This window comes from Thamnophis sirtalis, unplaced genomic scaffold, assembly GCF_051295495.1.
Source record: "Thamnophis sirtalis isolate CommonGarterSnake01/CBP01778 unplaced genomic scaffold, rThaSir2_p1.2 scaffold_1, whole genome shotgun sequence".
In the NCBI taxonomy this organism is placed as follows: Eukaryota; Metazoa; Chordata; class Lepidosauria; order Squamata; family Natricidae; genus Thamnophis; species Thamnophis sirtalis.
In genome coordinates this window covers 7,300,901-7,322,768 of record NW_028261381.1, presented here as the reverse complement: position 1 = coordinate 7,322,768, position 21,868 = coordinate 7,300,901, and the positions used below count along the sequence as shown (strand labels likewise).

The 21,868-nt window shown below is 40.9% G+C and overlaps 1 protein-coding gene across 4 annotated transcripts in view; it reads right to left on the bottom strand.

The window, feature by feature from the left end:
- Positions 1-21,868, bottom strand: part of CATSPERT (catsper channel auxiliary subunit tau) — a 66,399-nt gene that overhangs the window by 25,078 nt on the left and 19,453 nt on the right. For 2 of the 4 annotated variants that reach the window (XM_087707120.1, XM_087707127.1), the window contains 5 exons: positions 20,570-20,692; positions 14,770-14,814; positions 11,950-12,018; positions 9,829-9,920; positions 5,919-6,071 (listed from right to left, as the gene is read on the bottom strand). In XM_087707120.1, the coding sequence (XP_087563246.1) occupies positions 5,919-6,071; positions 9,829-9,920; positions 11,950-12,018; positions 14,770-14,814; positions 20,570-20,692 (482 nt within the window). Of the gene's footprint in view, positions 1-5,918; positions 6,072-8,571; positions 9,105-9,828; positions 9,921-11,949; positions 12,019-14,769; positions 14,815-20,569; positions 20,693-21,868 lie in introns of those variants that run through there. The other 2 variants (XM_087707133.1, XM_087707141.1) reach the window with 2 other exon arrangements.

The following is a 21,868-nucleotide window of genomic DNA, read 5'->3' as shown; positions in this document are numbered from 1 at the left end:
AGGGGAGAGACGGCGCGGTGTGCGTAACGCTTCTAAATTCTTGTGGTCAGTCCACACTTCAAATGGGTGCTTAGAGCCTTCAAGGAAGTGGCGCCAATTAGCGAGGGCCCAACGGACTGCAAAAGCCTCTTTCTCCCAGACCGCCCAGCGCCGTTCCGTGTCAGTGAGTTTACGTGATGTGTACGCACAAGGTTGCAAGTTACCTTGGTCATTGGCTTGTAGCAGAACAGCCCCCACGGCGACATCACTGGCATCCGCCTGGACAACGAACGGCCGGTCGAGATCAGGATGTTTAAGAACTGGTTCAGCTGCAAAAAGGCGTTTAAGCTTTTCGAATGCCGCCTGGCATTCCATGGTCCAGTCCAAAGGCTTACTGGGTTTTGGTTTCGGGTCGCCTTTAGTTTTGAGCAAATTAGTAATGGGTAGAGCAATGTCGGCAAAAGAGGGAATAAATTGACGGTAGAAATTAGCGAAACCCAAAAACTTTTGCAACTGTTTACGCGTTTTGGGTGCGTCCCATTCAGTGACCGCCTTCACTTTTTCAGGGTCCATTTCAACGCCATCAGGGGAGATACGATAGCCCAGATAGTCAATAGTAGCTTGGTGAAATTCACACTTAGACAACTTGGCATACAGGTTGGCAGCACGGAGTTTTTTCAAAACAGTGCGCACCAGGTTGACGTGGTGGTCGTAATTGCGGGTATAAATGAGGATATCGTCTAGATATACGATAACGCCCTTATAGAGGTGGTCGTGTAGGATCTCATTAATAAATTGCATGAATACAGCAGGAGCCCCCTGTAGGCCAAAAGGCATAACCCGGAACTGGAAACAACCAAGAGGGCAGTTGAACGCGGTCTTCCATTCGTCACCTTCCTTGATGCGTACTCTATAGTAAGCTTCTCGCAGGTCCAATTTTGTGAAGATGCGTCCCTTCCCCAATTGTGCCAATAAGTCCTTCATCAAGGGTAGTGGGTAGAGGTTTTGGGAACAGATGGCGTTTAAATTTCTAAAGTCACAACACAAACGAAGAGACCCATCTTTCTTCTCACGAAATAGCACAGGGGCCGCCACCTTGGGGCGGGCCGGTTCAATGAAACCACGTTTCAAATTTTTGTCAATGAAAGAACGCATCTCCTCCATTTCCCTTGGTGACATGGAGTAAATGCGGGGTTTTGGGAGTTTGACCCCGGGCAAAATGTCAATGGAGCAATCAGTAGGCCTGTGGGGGGGTAGAATGTCCGAAGATTGCTCGCTGAAGACTTCCTTAAGATCCAAATACTCTTTCGGAATTTTCTCCTCTCCTGCAATACTCTCCTGCCCTCTAGCGGCCACTTCAGGAACGTTAGTGACGTTTGGCTGGGTTGGAGAGCCCTCCCCCACTGGAGGCACTTTGGAGCGAATACGCAAGCGGCCTGTCCGCCAATTTATGTGAGGGTTCCATTTTCGGAGCCATGGGATGCCCAAAATAAGTGGTCTGTCCATGCCAGGTGCGACCACAAAAGAGATTAATTCAGTGTGGGTACCCATTGTCATTTCCAAAGGTTCAGTAAAAAAATGGGCGGGCCCCCCCCCTGCAATGGATCCGTCTATCTGGCAAAAAACAATAGGGGTTTTCAAAGTGCGCAATTTGAGGCCTAATTTCTCAACCATGGCTGGGTTGATCATGGACCGGGAACAGCCGGAATCCAGTAATGCTAGGAGGGTGGCAGGTGTCCCCTCAGGAGGAACTTTTAATTCAATAGGGAGTAGAAGGGGCCCCTTGTTTGAACTCACCCAGCGAGGTGAAGCGTCGTCATCTGAGTCATCAGAAGAAGAGTAGTTAGCATCCGCGTCATCCTTCAATGGTTGGGCAAGAGGAGGGGGGTTGGTTTCTCCAGCGAAAGCTGTTTCCCTCTTTTTCTTTTCAGAGCCTCTTGCATGCTTCTCCTCACGTCTGGGAGGGGGTTGGGCGGAGAGGGGTGATTTCGCCCGACAGAGGGGGGCGGTATGCCCAAGCTTGCCACAGCGAAAACATGTTAAAGGTTTGGAGGAGCCAGAAGGGGGCTCTCTCGCGTCGCCTCGGCGTTTGGAAAGCGCTTGAGTAGCAGGAGGGGGGAGGGCCTTGGCCGCCCTTTCTTTCCGCTTCCTTTTCTCTTCAGTGGCATAGCGCAGACGAATTAAGTCAAGCTCAGCGTCAGCCGCATGCTCAAACCAAGTGATTAAGTGCCTCGGGAGGTTACGATTAACACATTGTTGATAAATTTCAGGATTTAAGCCTTCAGCAAATCTGTCCAGCATCGCATCCTCCCCCCAGCCTCTCATGTACTGAGACAGACATTGAAATTCTTGGATGTATTCAGCGACAGGCCTGTCGTCTTGTTCAAAAGTTAAAAACTTCAATTTGTTTCGCTTCTCAGTCAACGGGTCATCAAAACGTCGACGGAAAGCTGCCATAAAACGGTGGAAATTCTCCAAGAGGGGAGAACCAGACATATGCAAAGCAGTCGACCACGCAGCCGCCTCACCATCCAAAGATAAAAGGACCATTCTAACCCTTAAAATGTCAGATTCAAAGTCCCGGCCATAAATCTCCATGTAGTTAAAAACCTGCATAAGAAAGGAGGCGAGGCTAGCAGAAGCCCCATTAAAACGCACAGGCAAAGGAGGGATTTTAGCCATACGGTGCCTTCGGGGGGGAGCCTGGGGTGGAGGTGCTCTTTGATCAGCGAAACCTCTAGCCGCAGGGGGTGATGCAGGCCGAGGGGGGGGTGGGGGAGAATCCTGGCGTGGGTAACGTTGCCAAGTTCTCCAGTCTCTTTCCTCCTCCCCCCTCCTGTCCTCCAAAAATGTTTGACTCCAATAATCAGGTAACTCACTCCGCTGGGGTCTCCTCACGGGGCCCTGGTGCTGATAATTTCTCCATTCTGCTTCATCGCCTCTTTGGCTCCAATATTCATTGAAGTCACCCGCCTGAGGTTTTCTCACGGCCCCTGGCTCCAGCGAAGTTTGTTGAGGAGGTCTTTGGGTAAGTCCAGCATTCCAGCTTGTCTCTATTTCTCTTTGCCCCACTGAAGTTGACCAACGGGGTAGGGGGGAAGGTTCAGGCTGACTGGAAATTTGCAGTTGAAATAAATCTTCGTGCAAAGGTCGGTCAGATGGGCTGGGCTGGTGTAAAGAAAGGTCGGGAGGTCCCAGTTCACTGGAATCCGTTCCGCCAACGGCCCCCTCCTCCTCTCTGGTCGGAGAAGACATTATTTCCCTTCTCGGTAGACAGAAAATCTCCTGGAAAGGGTTATTATTCAGATTTTGCTTCTTGTCACGCCCCACTCCATTCCATAATTAGGAAAGAAGACCAAGAGACTCCATGGGTTGGAAATCCAAAGTACTTTTACTAATTAGAAATGGTAAGCGAGCAGCAGTGAAGCAAAATCTGAATAATATGGCGCGAAAGCAATTGATATATAGCAAAGCCCGTTCCCCCCCCTTAGGATCAAAGCTCCAGTCCAATCATAAGTCCTTCAATTGTCAGGTGTGAGATAACTTCAAAAAGACAGGCCAAGATGGAATGTGAAGGCCGTTGATGCAGGCGGGAAACACGTACGCATGCGCAATCCCAACGACTGGTACATCCTAGAACATTCCTCCATCAGTCCTCCAGCACATCAATTAAAACCCTCCCACATACACGCCCCCCCCTTCCCGTTTCATGGCAGCTGAAGCAGCAGCAAAGCAGAAGCTGACAAATAGGTAATAGGAAAGATGAAAAGGATATCAGCAATACCGCCCTACTACATGGTTAGATATCCTTAGGCATAAGACAGTGCTGTTGGAATTAGGTGTTTAGCAGAGTGATGGCATGGGTTGGGGGGGGAACTGCCTTTGCGTCTAGTTGTTTTGAATGCAATGCCCCATAGCAGCATCCTAAGGGGAGGAGATGAAGCAGTTTATGTCCAGGATACGAGAGTCTGTAGACATTTTCTCAGCCCTCTTTTGACCCATGCAGTATACAGATCCTCAATGGCTGTTGCAATTGTTTTTTCTGCAGTCCCATCAGTTGAAATCTGTACCTGTCCTGTTTAATTGCTGTGCCAAACCAGACAGTTATAGAAATACAGATGACAGACTCAGTAATTCTTGCTCCTTGGGCAGTCTGAGCTTTCTGATTTGGCACAAGAAGAACTTTTTTTCCCTGTGCCTTTTTAATGTTAGGTGTCCATTTCAAGTGCTGGGAGATTATGGACACCCAGAAACTTGACCTCCTACGTATCTGTATGCAGATTCATCACCATCTCGAATGAGATCAATGAATATTGTCTCTACAAACTTCAATACTTTAACAGGGATCTTTTGAGATGCAGTTATTGTTATAGAGAGAATCAGCTAAACCAGTGTTTCTCAACCTTGGCAACTTGAAGATGTCTGGACTTCAGCTACCTAAACATTAGATTATGAGTTAAACTGCATGGAAAAAAAGGAATTTTGCTATTTATTAGGACAATACCTATCGGTAGTCTAAAATGAAGTAGAATGCACAGCTCATAGCACATTTTACTTTGCATGTGATTGGCATAAGGCTCTCTTTTTGTCTTAATATCAAATAGTCATGGTGCTAGAATATCCTTTTGATGCCTAAAAAAGAAATTAAGAACAGAGACTTGAATGATGTTAAAATACTATAGTCAACCATTCCTTAGCATATTAATCAGAGGTGGGTTCCTTCCAGTTCGCACCTATTCGATAGAACCGGTTCGTCAAATCTACCGAACCGGTTAGAAGAGGTTCCACCAGTGGACCCGGAAAGCAGGCCACACCTACAGAAGAGCTTCCAAAATTTTTTGAAACCCACCACTGGTCCTTGGATAGGATCATTCTACACTATCATGCTCATATTTATAAAATTCAGTGCCTCTGTGAAAGGTAAGGATGACTACTGCGTTTGTGGTGCAATCAGAACATTGCGTGTGTTGAAGTTGTTTTAACGCAAACCAAAGATGCCTTTTAAAAAACAAGTTTACATCATATTCTTATGCATGCCAGTGCTGTGTGTGAGGTAATTTAAGGTGGTTCTGACAAGTATCTTCATATTCGGTCACATGGGCGGCAAGCCACTCCCATCCAGTCACATGGGCAGCAAGCCACTCCCACAAAGGAGGCCACACCCACAGAGTAGGTTCGAACAATTTTTGAAACCCAGCACTGATGTTAATATTACAGAACATGTTAAAGCCTTGGAAAGTTTCGATGTTCCCATATTGTTCTAGGTTTGTTGATGGATTATTTCTCCAAATAATATTTTAAAATCCAAACTTACCAAGCAGGATCAAGCCTGGAATCCCTTCTGCAGGCTCTTCATCATCTGTACCCAACCATAGTATCAGATGTCCTAGCAACTGTTGTTTTCTTGCCATGTTTCCATGTCATGGCTTTCATCATCGCCAGCTCATAAAAGATAGGTTTAAGTCATCCTAAGCTATACCAGCATTAAAGCAGCATTTGCTCTCACTCTCTCTCACTGCAACCTTAAGGGCAGCCTCGAAGTGTTAGGCTTGGTCACCCGTTAATTACTGCATCCAGGAGAAAATTCAGTCAACTGCAGTATCTTGATACAGAGGGAAGCTAGGGAGCAACAATGGGGCAAGGAATTTTATGCCAAGTACAGCTTTATGCTGATACAAAGATGGATGGAAAGAAAAGCATCTGATGGAGGGGATGTCTTTTATTCCGAGAAGGAAAAGGATATTGACTGGATATCAACGTATACAGATTTTCAAAGCCCAAGCCAGTCCCACAAAAAAGAGAACACTTTCAAATTCAATCTGTTTCTTCAGTCAGCTGGGTTTTTTTTTTAAATAAATAATAAAGGAGATCTATATTGAATGCATGCTTAAATTTAGAGAACATAAAGGAGAAATGCTTTTTTAAATCAGTTTTCTTACCTTTCGCGGGCTGGCTCTTTCAAAGCTTCCTGAAGAGTTTTGTACTGTTCTGTAGTTTCTTTAGGACTTTCCAATTCAGGACTTCCAACGGTGACCTTCAGATCTGGAGATAAGAAAGCAGGGTAATCCATGTGTCGTGGTTTGATGACATTGCTGCAAAATAAAGAAAACCAGTGCATTCAAAGTTTGTTCCGGGTAGAAGGAATCACAAAAGAGTTCTTCCCTTCCTCATTATCCTTTCCCTATTGGATACCATTATTATTATTTTTTAATCAAGGGAAAGCACTCTACATATCTTCAATGGAAAAAAACAATACTTTCAGAAGCAAATGATGTTTAAAATAAAATTAGTTTAAGCACAAGGACTCACTATACTTAAGCACATAATTTCAGTTTTAAAAAAACCCAACCAACACGATCATGCTTTCTCAGCTAAAGTAAGTACTTGATAAACATTCTATTTAAATTTTCAAGGAAACTAGAGACATCAGTTATAGTGAGTTTTGTAGGTATAAATATCCTGATAATCTAGCAGCCATGGCTATGGGCCAAAGTTTACAAGAGCTTGCCTAAATATGTTTGCTCCAATTTTAGTTAGACATTCTAGATTGTTGTTCTAGATGTTGCTTGTACTTCTGTCAGCCAGATAGATACATGAAAGTTTCCTCACACATTGTATAAATGAGGTAAAAAAAGCACACATTTTATGTAAATAGTCCAGTGAATGAAATGTGCTCTCCCTCTGTTCATTTCCCAATGAGTCTTAATTGGAAATAAGTGGAATTTTGTTGTGAGATTTGACATCTGAAACTAGCTATGTGATGCTTACTGTTTTACCTCTTTACAAACAGCTGAGCAAGAACACGGAGCATTCCCCTTGCGCATTAATACATCAATATGGAGGATGGCGTTCACACCAAAATTCTAGCTCAGCCATCACTAATCTGTATCTTCTAATCTTCAACTAGTTCCAGAATTCTCCAGCCACTGTGATCATGAAATCACAATACCATAATTTTGAACCCATCTAGCTTAGAATGAATTCTGTACATATTCAGAACTCATATGCTGGACTCCACAAGAACCAAAAACAACCATTAAGGACAGCTGGGAATAATAAACAAATTTATCATGAAGAACGGAAAATTTGCTGGTAAAAAGGTTTTGACTTAATCCAATATCCATGCAGGCTACCATTACATTAGATCAGTGTTTCTCAACCTTGGCAACTTGAAGTCCGGACATCTTCAAGTTGCCAAGGTTGAGAAACACTGCATTAGATATTTAAGAAATAAATCAGGTGTTCATACAGAAATGTCCAAGCAAAATTAAAGGGTAACGACTGTCTTTAATACATTCTTTGAACAGAAGCAACTAATTTAAGTATCTACCTTTGATCATCAAGATGGTGCCACTGACAGCAACCTCAGTGAAATATTCGCTAGTGTATTTGATGTTCTTTTTCATTTGTTGTAGCTCATTGCAGATTACATTAAGAATCTACCTTTAATTAAGTATTTATGGTCTTCGGTAATTGGTTGAACAGTTACAACATAACCAGAGGTGGGTTCCTACCAGTTCACATCTATTCGGTAGAACCGGTTCATCAAATCTACCGAACTGGTTAGAAGAGGTTCCACCAGTGGACCCGGAAAGCAGGCCACACCTACAGAAGAGCTTCCAAAATTTTTTGAAACCCACCACTGGTCCTTGGATATGATTATTCTACACTATCATGCTCACATTTATAAAACTCAGTGCCTCTGTGAAAGGTAAGGATGACTACTGCGTTTGTGGTGCAATCAGAACATTGCGTATGTTGAAGTTGTTTTAACGCAAACCAAAGATGCCTTTTAAAAAACAAGTTTACATCATATTCTTATGCATGCCAGTGCTGTGTGTGAGGCAATTTAAGGTGGTTCTGACAAGTGTCGTCGGCATCTTCATATCCAGTCATATGGGCGGCAAGGTTCCACCACAAAACCGCGGTAGACTAAAGCGTGTGTGACTAAAGCGTGGTGACAAAACCGCACCGTCAAAACCACGCGACAACAGCGCGCCGACAACAGCGCACGGGACAGAAGCGCGCTGTAACATAACCCTAAAAATAACCCTAAACCTAACCCTAAACCTAACGCTAAACCTACCCTAAACCTAACCCTAAACCTAACCCTAAACCTTACCTTAAGTTAAATCGCGCTTCTGTCGGCGCGCTGTTGTCGGTGCGCTATTGTCGGCGTGCTTTTGACATCGCGGTTTTAGCGCTGCGGTGTTGTCGGTGGGCTTTTGACGTTCGTGGTTATGGCGTGCCACGGGGCGGCAAGCCACTCCCATCCGGTCACATGGGTGGCAAGCCATCCCACAAAGGAGGCCACACCCACAGAGTAGGTTCGAACAATTTTTGAAACCCGCCACTGAACATAACTACATGTAATAAGAGCTGGGCTGGTATTTTTGTAGCATAGCTAATAAGAAATAGTTGAGGCATCTAATCTGTTAATTATGAGGGCATATGAGAATAATGCTTCATGCCGATGCTATAGTCTAAAATCACTCTCTTCTGGGAAGAAATAATAACAAATAATAATAATGATATGGTACTGAGACAGGTTTTAATATTTTGAGATGCTATTGGTCTGAATCACATATTTACCACATGGAAAATGAAATCTGGACAGCAGAAATGGATGTTCTGTAGCTGTCTAGTCACTAAGAAATTTGTTCTTCAACCAATGACATCTGCAGTATATAAGGAGAATCCAACTGACAATAGCATCATGATCTCATAACTCAAGCTGTAGCCCTTTTCTATATCCACTCATTTAAAAAGGATAGAGCTCTCAAAGACATACCAATTTCATCATTCTGATAAATGCAGCAAAATTGCACAAATTCTACTGTCTTTAGTATTAGAAAAATAAATTTATGGGCCAGTTACTCAATAGACTGAAGATTTGATGTTATTTACAGATTGTTTACACACAGATGTATGGACAATTATTACAAAACATTGCCATATTTTCTTGAACTTCTTTATACATACATACATACACATACACATGCATGAGATGCCTTACATTGATGCACACTGATATATAGCGTGTGCCCTTATCTAAGTATCTGTCACTTTTCTTTTTTCTTTGTTCCATTTAATTAAATTGGAAAAATGGTAAACATTCATATTAAGAAGAAAACACAATTCTGAATTTCATTCATGCATTGCTGACTAGTAACTGAAATAAAAACAGATTTCAGGGAAGATTTTATATTGCCAAAAATTAGGATATTTCTTCAATTTGGGGAAAGGTTTACATGTGTTCTAACATATAATTGAAGTTTACATAAGACAATTTTTTGCATCTATAAATAAGATGTATAAATAAGCACATAAATAAGTATGAGTGTATATATCCCCAGTCCAATTGGGAGAAAAGCCTTTGTATAAATCAGGTTTTGTAGAATACTTTTGGTAAAAGTTAGAACCTAAGGTGCCTAAATAATAGCGTCAAACTTTGAATTGAAAAATCCTAGGAGATTTGCAAAACCTGTTTTAATACCAATTTCCAATAATTTAAAAAAAAAGATTTTGAATTCTCAAGACACAGTATATCGTAGGTTACCACCAGGTTATCTAACACTGGAATGAGAGTCAACAACCATTCTCTCCCAATTCTTCATATATCTTTTCCCAAGAATAGGAAAAGACAGAGAATATATTCATTATCTGGAATAGAATTTTATTTCCTAGACAAGAGGAACTCATGGATGACAGTTAATTTATATTTTTGGCTAAATGTTTTCATTTTAATCTCTTCAGTTCTAATTCATTTAAAAATAATTTAATTCTAAAACTACAAGACATACTGTATGTATGCTATTAATTAAGTTATTTAATGTCTGGTATAAGTGCCTTGAATGATCTTTTCTATCTTCTGGTGGTGGAACCCGTAGAAACATGGAATATGCCACAGCCTGGGCAGGATCTGCTCCTGGCAGTTTCAACTGCAAAAAAACCACCATGTAATAAAATCAATAACAATATAATTTTGGTTTATTAATACACATTTTCTAAAATAGCATAAAGAATAAATCTTATACAGTATAGCCTGAAGTTTTAGAAGTTATGTACAACAATCTTAGTCTCTTACTACTGTATCCATGGGAGAACAAACTGAGAATTGGTGAGGTAAGCAGTTAGACTTATATACCGCTTCATAGGGCTTTCAGCCCTCTCTAAGCGGTTTACAGAGTCAGCACATTGCCCCCAACAATCCGGGTCCTCATTTTACCCACCTCGGAAGGATGGAAGGCTGAGTCAACCCTGAGCCGGTGAGATTTGAACAGCCGAACTGCAGAACTGCAGAACTGCAGTCAGCTGAAGTAGCCTGCAGTGCTGCATTTAACCACTGCGCCACCTCGGCTCTTACTGTACAGTAATACAGGTATTACTGTATTTGCTTTCCTTACTCTGAATACTATCTGTAATTCTATTTCTATTTGCAATCTGGAGTTTTATGGATATGATCTGTTTACTTCTACTAAAATACTTTTCAGATCTATCATTGCCCAATTGGAAGATATGAATTGTAGCTCAAAACAACTAAATTGTTGTAGTATTATGTACTTAGCTGACAAGGTGGCGCAGTGGTTAAATGCAGCACTGCAGGCTACTGCTAGATCAGCAGGTCAGCGGTTCAAATCTCACCGGCTCAGGGTTGACTCAGCCTTCCATCCTTCCGAGGTGGGTAAAATGAGGACCCAGATTGTTGGGGGCAATATGCTGACTCTCTGTAAACCGCTTAGAGAGGCCTGAAAGGCCTATGAAGCGGTATATAAGTCTACTGCTATTGCTATCTTCTATTTTATTGATTAACTTATAAATCTATAGAATCTTCATGGATTATTCATTTGGATATCTATATAGGTCTTTATTAGAACAATCCATTATAATTTTTCTTGCTCTGGTTTAGAGCTTGATTTTTGATTTTGCTAAGCCATTTTATGATATTTTCACTTTCCTATTCTTTGTCCTATCAATCCTCTATCATACATATTTGCACCTGTTTTTATTTTTTTTTCTGCACATGATAGTAAATAATATTGATATCTGTGGTTTTCAGATGTCCCCTTACTAAATATTTCTTGGGGGAAGAGGGAGAAATGAGAAAGAGAATTTTGTCCTTTTCTGCTTTCCTGCAAAATCATTTTAGATTTCACAAGGTTCTGAGAGGAAATTGGGATATTATTCAAGAAGACATAAAACCAGATTCATATCTTGCTTCATTTTTCATGTTCATTTTCCCTGGTCTGAATATTTTGACTGGAGGACCTGTCTCAGTGCAAATTGCTTTGATTTCTTTTTTCTCTGCAGAGGAAATCAAATACAATATACCTGTAACTGACGACCGCATACTGCAGGTCAGCACAAACTTCAGTTAATTGCAATTTCTCCTATTGTTTATGTCTGCATGTTTCATCTTTAGCCAAAACCCAGGGGTGGGTTTCAACCGGTTCGTGGCGGTCCCTGCGAACCGGTTGGTCGGCGAACCTGGAAGTAAGTAACTTCCGGAACGGTGAAGGGCGCACCCGCCCGCCCGCGTTCCTTACCCAGTTTTGACGAGTTCTGCGCTTCCACGCATGCGCAGGACATACAGCGCCTGTGCGATCCTCCAGGAGCAGCTGGAGCATCGCACAGACGCTAGTACATATCGTGCGCTGTGCGCGTGCACGCCGCCGGCCCCGTTCCAACCGAACCGGTTGGAACGGGGCGAGAAACCCACCCCTGCCAAAACCCTTAGTAAGTTAGTAGGAAAAACAACTGTATTTCCTGCTTTGGGTTGTGGAAACTGCTCTACTCTATATATGACAGATTTAGCATATGGTTAAAGCCCTGCCTTGAACTGCATAACACATAATTCATCTGGTCCATTCATCTTCCTTTAACAATTCATTTCATGGTGAGTGTGGATGATCTCTCCCTTCAATATCTGATTAAAATTCAAATAATCTACTTTAAGAAAGAGATAGCAACCTGATGTGAATATCCATATCCAAGACATCCATAACAGAACATAAATTGCACCTCTGCTGTGCAGAAAATCTGAAAAGGGTAAACATACAGCTTTTAGTTTGCAATGTATATTATATATTCTAAAAATCTAATAAAATCCTTCTAAGTATGAAATGCAACAATTTTTCTGGTTTTCCTACAAGTCTGAGTATATGTATGTATACATAAAAAAGACTACCTAAACAATACCAAAAATGTCTGCAATTCATAACTGGCTTCCAAAGAAAATATTCACTTGAGAGAAGAAAACATACTAATGATGTTTCTTACTGAAAGTAGGACAAGACTGGCCTGCAACCAGATCCCAATTGGAGTAACAATCCTTTGTACACAGCTATTGGCCAAAAATGAATAGTACTTATTGGCTAGTATCTTTTTCACAAGTTCCTAATCATGTTCTCATGATGTTCCAAGAGATAAAGGGTGGCTTATTGGATACATTGCACTTGTGAGGGTTGGTGGCTAAGTCCACCATTTGGTCTTTTTATTTTTATTGTCTCTCTTTACTATGGTTTTTTTTTTATAGTGAACAGTTCAAGTGATGCCTAAAAGGAATAAATTGAATCAAACTGATGTCCCTTTCAGAGGAGGGTTCCTACCAGTTCGCACCTATTCGGTAGAACCGGTTCGTCAAATCTACCGAACCGATTAGAAGAGGTTCCACTAGTGGACCCGGAAAGCAGGCCACACCTACAGAAGAGGTTCCAAACTCTTTTGAAACCCACCACTGGTCCTTGGATAGGATTATTCTACACTATCATGCTCATATTTATAAAACTCAGTGCCTCTGTGAAAGGTAAGGATGACTACTGCGTTTGTGGTGCAATCAGAACATTGTGTGTGTTGAAGTTGTTTTAACGCAAACCAAAGATGCCTTTAAAAAAACAAATTTACATCATATTCTTATGCATGCCAGTGCTGTGTGTGAGGTAATTTAAGGTGGTTCAGACAAATGTCGTCGGCATCTTCATTTTGATGCAGTTTGAACAGGAGGTTGAATGAGAAGGCCTTCCAGTCCCTCCAACTCTGTTATTCTGTATTTTATATACCTTCCCATGATAAGGCTGGTGGACTGTTCTTATTTCTCTTTATTACATCACAGATAAATGCCTAGGGGCCCTATTTTGGATGACCAGAATAAGCCAGGGATTCTTCTACAGGACTGCTATATTTTGAAAATTGTTCTCAACATCTGATAAACAAAGTTGCTTGATTTGATTCAGAACTGTACTGGCTGGGCAACTCCATTGAAAGCAACTGTGGGACATGGTTCCACCATAAAACCGTGTTCGACTAAAGCGTTCGACTACTGCGTAGCTGTCATCACAGCGCGACGAAAAAAGCACGCTGTAAACGCTAAAGCTAAAATTAACCCCTAAACCTAAACCTAACCCCCCTAAACCTAATCCTAAACCTAACCCTTAACCTAACCCTAAACCTAACCCTTAACCTAACGCTAAACCTAATCCTAACCCTTAACCTAACCCTAAACCTAACCCTAACCCTTAACCTAACCCTAAACCTAACCCTTACCTTAACTTGAATCGGCTTGCTTTCAAAGCGCTATTTAAAGCGCCCTTTTCCCCCCGCGGTCGCTGTTGTCGCCCTGCTGATGACGTCAGCGACGCGGTTTAATCGGGCCCGCTTTAGTGGAGCGCGGTTTTGTCGTGCCACGGTGGGACATTTGAGCCCTATTATTTGGGAGGAGTTTGAGTCGATTGGTGTAAGGGACTAGATAGGCTCTTCATGCCTGTGATTTCAGCCTCCTGTGTTCTAGATTCATGCCCCTCTTGGTTGGTTAAGGATTCCTTGGAGGTGGCATTTCAAGGAGGTAAGAGTTTTGGAAGATGACAATCCCAGCTGTGGCTAATGCCTTTTTGAAGGAAAGAGTATACCATATACCTTGATGTACCCTCTTTTCAAGAGGCCACTGGACCCAACAATTCTTGACAACTTTTGTCTAGACCCCAATCTGTCCTTTTAAAGAAAGGTTGTTGTGAAGGTGGTTTGTGTTCAGCAGTAGGGGGGCCCTGATATCCAACAGGCTATCTGTCTATCCTTCTGGGTGGGCTGAGAACGTGGGTGCATTAAAGCAGTATGGCTATGGCTTTGGTTTTTCTATTTTTAGTTTTATCGCTGTTGATTTTACATTGCTTTATTGTAAGTTGTCCAGGGTTGTTTAAGATGGAGGACTATATAAATGTTAAATAAATAAATAAATCAGGCTTAGATCAATCTTAGATATGATTTACATTAGAATCAAAAGGTTGATGAGGTGATCATTCGGTAGTGCTCTAAACCAGAAAAAAACCATCCACCATACAGTTGAACATTTACATGAACAAGAAAAAAACCTAATAAATATATATGGGTGTGACATTAGTATTTATTTTTTATTGAAAAATCTTTTGTCCCACTGGGTCCTTATGTTACTATCTACACATTTGTACTAAAAAAAAAAAAGCATAAGAATTCATTACTAAGTCTGTTATTTTATACCAATTTCATTTGCAGAAAAGGGGAAGAAAGAAGTGAATATTTCCTTAGGATTGAAATAAACTAGATTTCTCGACAAGAATATGCTCATTTTTATCTCGTGTTGATATAAACCTGAATTTATTGTGTGGATTTATAAACTATAGTTCATAAACTATCCATTTTTTATGTCAACAACACAAATGGAGATTACAAAATTTAAATGTATGTGTGGACAATAAAAAGTACTGTTTACATATAAATTTAATATTCTTTTAAAATTATTTTTTTCAAAAAAAGTCTCACCATGTTTCTAATCCTCATAGCACATGTTTCAGTGAAGGACTGCTTCTAAATACGGGGGCAGAAACAAAAATTTAAGTTGCTTTTCTGGGTTTACATACTGCTTACTTCATCAAAGCAATAAAAGCTTTAATCGAACATTAAGATTTCAAAGAGTTTAGAAAATGCATGAAATTACAACAGTAAATTTGATTCATCTATGACAGGGGCGAGCAAACTGCGGCTCCGGAGCTGCATGTGGCTCTTTCATCCCTCTGCTGTGGCTCCCTGTCGTTCAAAGTATGTGTCACAACCGCCAATGTGCGACACCCGCCAAAACGTGATTTATTGAGCTCCTTGACCCTGGAAGGCCAACCATGGATAAATCCAAGAAAACAAAAGTTTCAGAAGATAACAGAATGTTTAATTCAACTACATATGCTAATTTTGTGGCTGCTCAGAAAATAGTCAGGCATGGGAAGGTTTTTGTGGATCCCGGTGGGAAACAGGTCCAAATGGCTCTTTGAATGTTTAAGACTGCCGACCCCTGATCTATGACATTAAATCAAAATCAAGTGTGGGAAGCATTAACCCATCTTGTACAAGCAAACACCAGATTTGATTTTGATCCTTAGCTTTTGCTGATTATGAATTAGTGTGAGTTACAGAAAGGCTTTGAAGCCTTTCTAGTTAAATCTTTTATTACGGTCAAAGACCAGCAATATACATTAGCTTTTACACTATGTTAAAAAATACTAACATTAAAATATAATTAAAAAGTATTGACATTAAAAGTGGATAACAACATAATGGTCTAAAGATTGTTAAAGGTATGTCCAGATAATTGGAACCAGATGACAACTATACTTCTGTAGCCAATTTTTTTCTTGTGGACATTGCAGCCGCACAGAACTTTGCCACTGCATACGTGGTCACCGGGTTAGTGTCCCGGAGGAGGAAGCCTAGATAAAAATGGTCTGCCCTCCCTGGCAATCTCTCTAATAAGGGGAGAATATGTGCAGACCTACAAGCTCTATATAGCTCGCAGTGTAATAGAACGTGTGAATTACCTTCCACTTCTCCTTTACCACATATACAAGCGTGTTCTGCTATAGGTGTTCTCTTATACCTGTCCTGGCTTTGAAGCATTTCTGTAACTCATACAGGATGGAATGGATCCTTCCTGTAGTGGAATGTTAATTTGGTTTGTTGTTATCCTGTAACTCATACAGGATGGAATGGATCCTTCCTGTAGTGGAATGTTAATTTGGTTTGTTGTTATTCCTGGACTAAGAGTTTTTTTTGTTCTTATCCTTATTGAATCGACTTAAAAATATTACAGAATGAGCAGCTCAGTAAAATAAATAACATTGGGGAAAAAACCTCAAGAAAACATAGCAAAGTCCCTTCACTATCTTACCCCATTTAATACAGGCCCTTAATTATCTTCTAGCCATATAATTTCCAAGTCTGCAAGAGTGCTATTTGCCACTGACTGAGAATCAGGAATAAAGTAGTAAAAATATAAGACTGCTCAACTTCTTTAGCAACTAATGGTTGGCCTTGAAAGTGACTTCCAGCTGTCCATACTATAAAAGAGCCGAGGTGGCGCAGTGGTTAAATGCAGCACTGCAGGCTACTTCAGCTGACTGCAGTTCTGCAGTTCGGCTGTTCAAATCTCACCGGCTCAGGGTTGACTCAGCCTTCCATCCTTCCGAGGTGGGTAAAATGAGGACCCGGATTGTTGTTGGGGGCAATATGCTGACTCTGTAAGCCGCTTGGAGAGGGCTGAAAGCCCTATGAAGCGGTATATAAGTCTAACTGCTATTGCTATTGCTATAAAAGCTCAGCCCCAAATCAGTTAATAGTGGAAGAAGAAAGTCCATCATGCATGGAGGAGGTAAAATTAAAACAGTTTGCTGGAATGAGCAACAAGACTGAAGCTACTAAAGTTTAATGAGGAGTAGAAGAGCTTTACAGCCTCACAAACCTTCCAAAAATACTGGCCAGATCTTTACTATTTATTATATCTTTCTTTATTTACAGATGAATTAAATCACCTTCATAGATATGTAGGAAATTAGTTTACTACATTATCATCCTACAAGGCTGTGTGTGAGTTACAGTATAAGATGAATAATAATGAGAAATTACTAAAAAGTTTAACAAAGAATTTGCTTGTTTTTCTTAATAGCAATATCCGTACATGTAAATTTTTCTCCAGAAATCCCAACATGACAAGTGATACAACATCTGCTTATGAAGCAGGCAAACTTTAAAAAGTCAAAGTGAGGTCTTTAATGTATGAGACTTTAAAGGTGAACAGACTGATACAATAATTTTCTGAACACTAGTGGTAATAGAGTTACTACGGGCAATTAACCTTAAGCCTGTAAAAAGCAAAAAAAGGAACTTTGGAACTATAAAAGACAACCGAATTTATGGGCATATAATGATGCACATAAGCAAACTCTGGCTAGTTATGTTCTACAATATAGGTACTGTAAAGTTGTAATTAGGAGAACCATTAGAAAGGTTAAAATAAATAATTGGGAGATAATTTTTTGGAAAATTTATGTGGGCACATTATTCTAGAACAGTGTTTCTCAACCTTGTCAACTTGAAGATGTCTGGACTTCAACTCCCAGAATTCCCCAGCCAGCGAATGCCAGGGAATTCAGGGACAAAGGATGACCTTGGCTTTCCATAAAGAATGTTGTTATGGCTACATACTACCCAACTCCATACAATCCCCCCTCCGATTTTCCCACAATAGAAAATAGACAGTAGAGAGCAGGCCTGAGAAGCAAACCACAAGATGGCTTGCGGGCCTGACAGATACACTATCACAGTGTTTCTCAACCTTGTCAACTTGAAGATGTCCGGACTTCAACTCCCAGAATTCCCCAGCCAGCGAATGCTGGCTGGGGAATTCTGGGAGTTGAAGTCCGGACATCTTCAAGTTGACAAGGTTGAGAAACACTGCTCTAGAAAAATACAGAATTTGAGTAGAATTAGAAAAAATAATATATTCAATCTGATGCTAGATGATTAATCTATGCTGCACTAATAGGACTAAATCTGAACCTTGGCAGATACTTTCAGGCATTAATAATCCATAACAAATGTTCAGAAAGTTTTAGGCAAGGCCAATCTCCATTTTCAAGCTCCTTTGCATGCTAAATTATTGGGAAAAGGTATTGTTTTGAATGTGGATTTCTCTGTGTGGGAAATGAAACTATTTAATGTTTGTGGGCTGGAAGAAACAGTCATGTTCTTAGGTACTATTTAATATTGGATCTCTGAGCTGTCTCTTGATTCTGCTCTATGTGTGTTCCTTTTATAGGTAATCCTCAACTTAACTTAACCATTGCATCACCGCTCCAGTCATATGATCACAATTTGGATGCTTGGTAACTGGCTCACATTTATGATTGGATGGAGTGTCATACAGTCACGTGATTGTGATTTACTATGTTTTTTTGCCAGTTTCTGGTAAAAACTGTCCCTCGACATGGATTTACATAACAACCATGTGCTTGTTTAATGAACATGATTTGTCTAACAACCGCAGTGATCCGTGACAATCATAAAAACTGGGTCTGGTCACATGGTGACTCAACTTATCACCACCTCAACATGATCAGTGTTCCAGTCCTTATTGGGGTCATAAGTCAAGGGTTACCTGTACTGTATAGCATCTATGACTTAGTTGTAACTTTGTGAACCTGACTTGGTTAATAGATTATGATCTGTTGCCTGCATTCACCTTGGAGAGGAAACAGAAAGCTCCTGAGAGTACCATTGATAGCCACACAAAAAAAGATCATAGTATAAATCAATCCAGAGTTTGCACTCGGGGTGCAAATGATCAGGCTCAAATTATTATATCTGGATACATTATATGAAGATTTGGGTTTCTTAAGAAATCTATAAGGAAGGTAGAAGGAACGAGAATAAGAGTTTTAACTCAGTTAAAACAGGTGATAGTGCAGTGTTTCTCAACCTTGGCAACTTGAAGATGTCCGGACTTCAACTCCCAGAATTCCCCAGCCAGCATTCGCTGGCTGGGGAATTCTGGGAGTTGAAGTCCGGACATCTTCAAGTTGCTAAGGTTGAGAAACACTGTGATAGTGTATCTGTCAGGCCCGCAAGCCATCTTGTGCTTGCCTGCTCTCTACTGCAAGCCATCTTGTGCTTGCCTGCTCTCTACTGTCTATTTTCTATTGTGCGAAAATCGGAGGGGGGATTGTATGGAGTTGGGTAGTATGTAGCCATAACAACATTCTTTATGGAAAGCCAAGGTCATCCTTTGTCCCTGCACCTTTGCACCTGGCTGGAACCGGATGGGTGGAAACTGTCAGCATAGCAGTGGAAGATTGGACAACGTGATGGACTTGTGGGTGTGGGGGCAGGATCTTGAACTTTCAATTGGAAAGCTTTCAGATTCGGGTTTTCCCAGATGCACCAACATGGCTCTCTTAATAAATTGGAACTTTTGAGGAATCCTTTGCCTCGGACTCTGATTTACTTTTGGATGCTATTTGGAACCCTTGGAAGAGGCCATTGGAAGACCTAGAAGGCCAGATTGTCCTAGAGAAAGTCTATGCAGCTGCTGTAAGTCAACATCGACTTACGGATACGTAATCAAATAAAAATAGAAGATTCAGCTCAAATCAAAACCTTTATTTCAGTGTAGTGCTATAGGCAGCATAGCACTACACAATCAAGCCAACAGTTTGATTAGAACTGTTAAAACCAGAAACAATGGACTGAAATATGAGCTCAGCTAGGTAACCAATAAGAAAAAAAGTACAGTATTTTCTCCAATACCATCAAGACTAATACTGCTACCATTGAGACATAACTGCTATTGTTAGTCCTCATATTACAATTCTAATTCCCTTTAAATCTATATGCCTATAAACTAGTGTTTAGACCTAAGAGTTATAAACAGAGAAGAAAGGCTTAAATCTAAAATTCCCATATTTATGAAGCTGGAGGATCAATCACTTTACTAGTAATAAAAGAAATTTGGCAGTTTCAAGAAGGATAGCTCTAATAGATAAGAGGAGACGTGTTTAAAATAAATCAGTATGGATTCTAATATCCTTATAAAACTAGCAATGCAAAATCACAGCAGATTCTCCATTGTCTGTATCACTTGGACATCATCAAAGGATATTCAAAGAGTTAGAACAGTGTTTCCCAAAGTGTGGTACGCGTACCCCCAGGGGTACGGGAAGAGTTTGGTGGGGGTACGCGTTGCACCGGAGTTTGGTGGGGATCACGTGGGAATATCCACTGCACCGTGCTTAGCTGCGCCCACAGAACCAAATTATGATGATCTGTCATCTCAACATAAACCATTTCATCCTTCTCATTGAATCAAATAAATGTTCTTTATAATACAACTTTCGTTTATTTTGCGTATGTACCAAAAAAAATAAAAAATATATATATTTTGATTTTTATTAAAGCATATGTTTTTTATGAGGGGTACTCAGCGTTACGAAAATTATAGAAGGGGTACACATATGTCAAAAGTTTGGGAAACACTGAATTAGAAGCTTAAACCAAAAAAGGGGGGGGGCGTAATAATCTTATGCTTCAAAACTTGATTGAAAAAAATATGAAGTTGGTAAGAAATCATTTAAAAAATTACATGTAGTTAAAAGCACTATATAGTATGTGTATCAACTGTCATTATGAAAAATCATCAACTGCAAGGTAATTTCCCCCAAAGCCGCTTAACATGATATATGCTTTACAACGCTTTGTATTGCAACATAATTATGTAGAACAGTTTTGATATTAAACCTACCTGAATAACTTCATAAAGGTGCATAGTTACATTCCCAAACAGCCTTGGAAAGTCTTTTGGACCTTCGAAGCCCACCAACTCTAAAACGATCCTATTCCTAGGATCACTTTTCTGTTTTGGAACCTGAAAATCAAAATATGTAGCAAACATATTTACTATGAAAAAGAGAGAAAACATCCATCAATATTGCCAACGGTCCGCAGTTGAATACAATAGATATCAGTTCATTAATTTGATTGATAACCACCTGTTCTTGGAGCTCACTTTGGGCTCCTGCTTAAAATATAGTTTTATTTGTCTTGTATGCCGCCCACTCCCGAAGGACTCCAGGCGGCTTACAATAAACAAGGGAAGGGGATAAATAAACAAAACAATACTTTAAAATCCACAACAGTCACAGTTTCCGTGGGGCTGGATATTTCGAAAGCCCCCCCGGCCTGCTGGAGCAGCCAGGACTTAACGGCTTTGCGGAAGGCCGGGAGGGTAGTAAGGGTCCGGATCTCCACGGGGAGGTCATTCCAGAGGGCTGGAGCTGCAACAGAGAAGGCTCTCCCCCGGGGAGTCGCCAGCCGACATTGGCTGGCAGATGGAATCCAGAGAAGACCTAACCTGTGAGATCTAATCCGTCTATGGGAGGTAATCGGCAGGAGGTGGTCTCTCAGGTACCCAGGTCCGATGCCATGTAAGGCTTTATAGGTAACAACCTATATTAATGTATTAAGATCCTTGTGTCATTTCTCTAGTTATAGGCAGCTAGTTTTGGAAAGCAACGTGCAGTGACATTTCAGGGAAACTCCCCTCTTCCCTAAAAAGGCGAAGAAGTAAGGGTGTGAAGCATTGGGGAGAATTTCTGTTGTCCACAACTTTAGTAAGTCCTGATTTATCAGGTGTAGAGAACTACACAAGTAGCAGTCAGTTCAACTTTGTCCAGGCAAGAGCAAAAGAATAAGATAGGGCTGTGCTTCTGAACTCCAAAACTTTAGTTTCTCAAGATGAATGGAAATCTGCAAATCATGATTCTTGCAAAAGCTGGTGGGCTCCAACTGTGAGGGGTAAAACTGGGGGACTTGGTTGTGGAAGACTTAAATAGTAATAAATATAGTCAAAATGGCAATACTACTGCAAAGTTATGTGTCAGTCATATTTTTCTAGTATGTCATATTACTATATGCGCCAGTTGCGGCCCTACCTGAATCGGGAGGCACTCACAACAGTCACTCGCGCCCTCGTGACCTCTAGGCTGGAATACTGCAACGTGCTCTACATGGGGCTGCCCCTGAAGAGCATCCGGCGACTTCA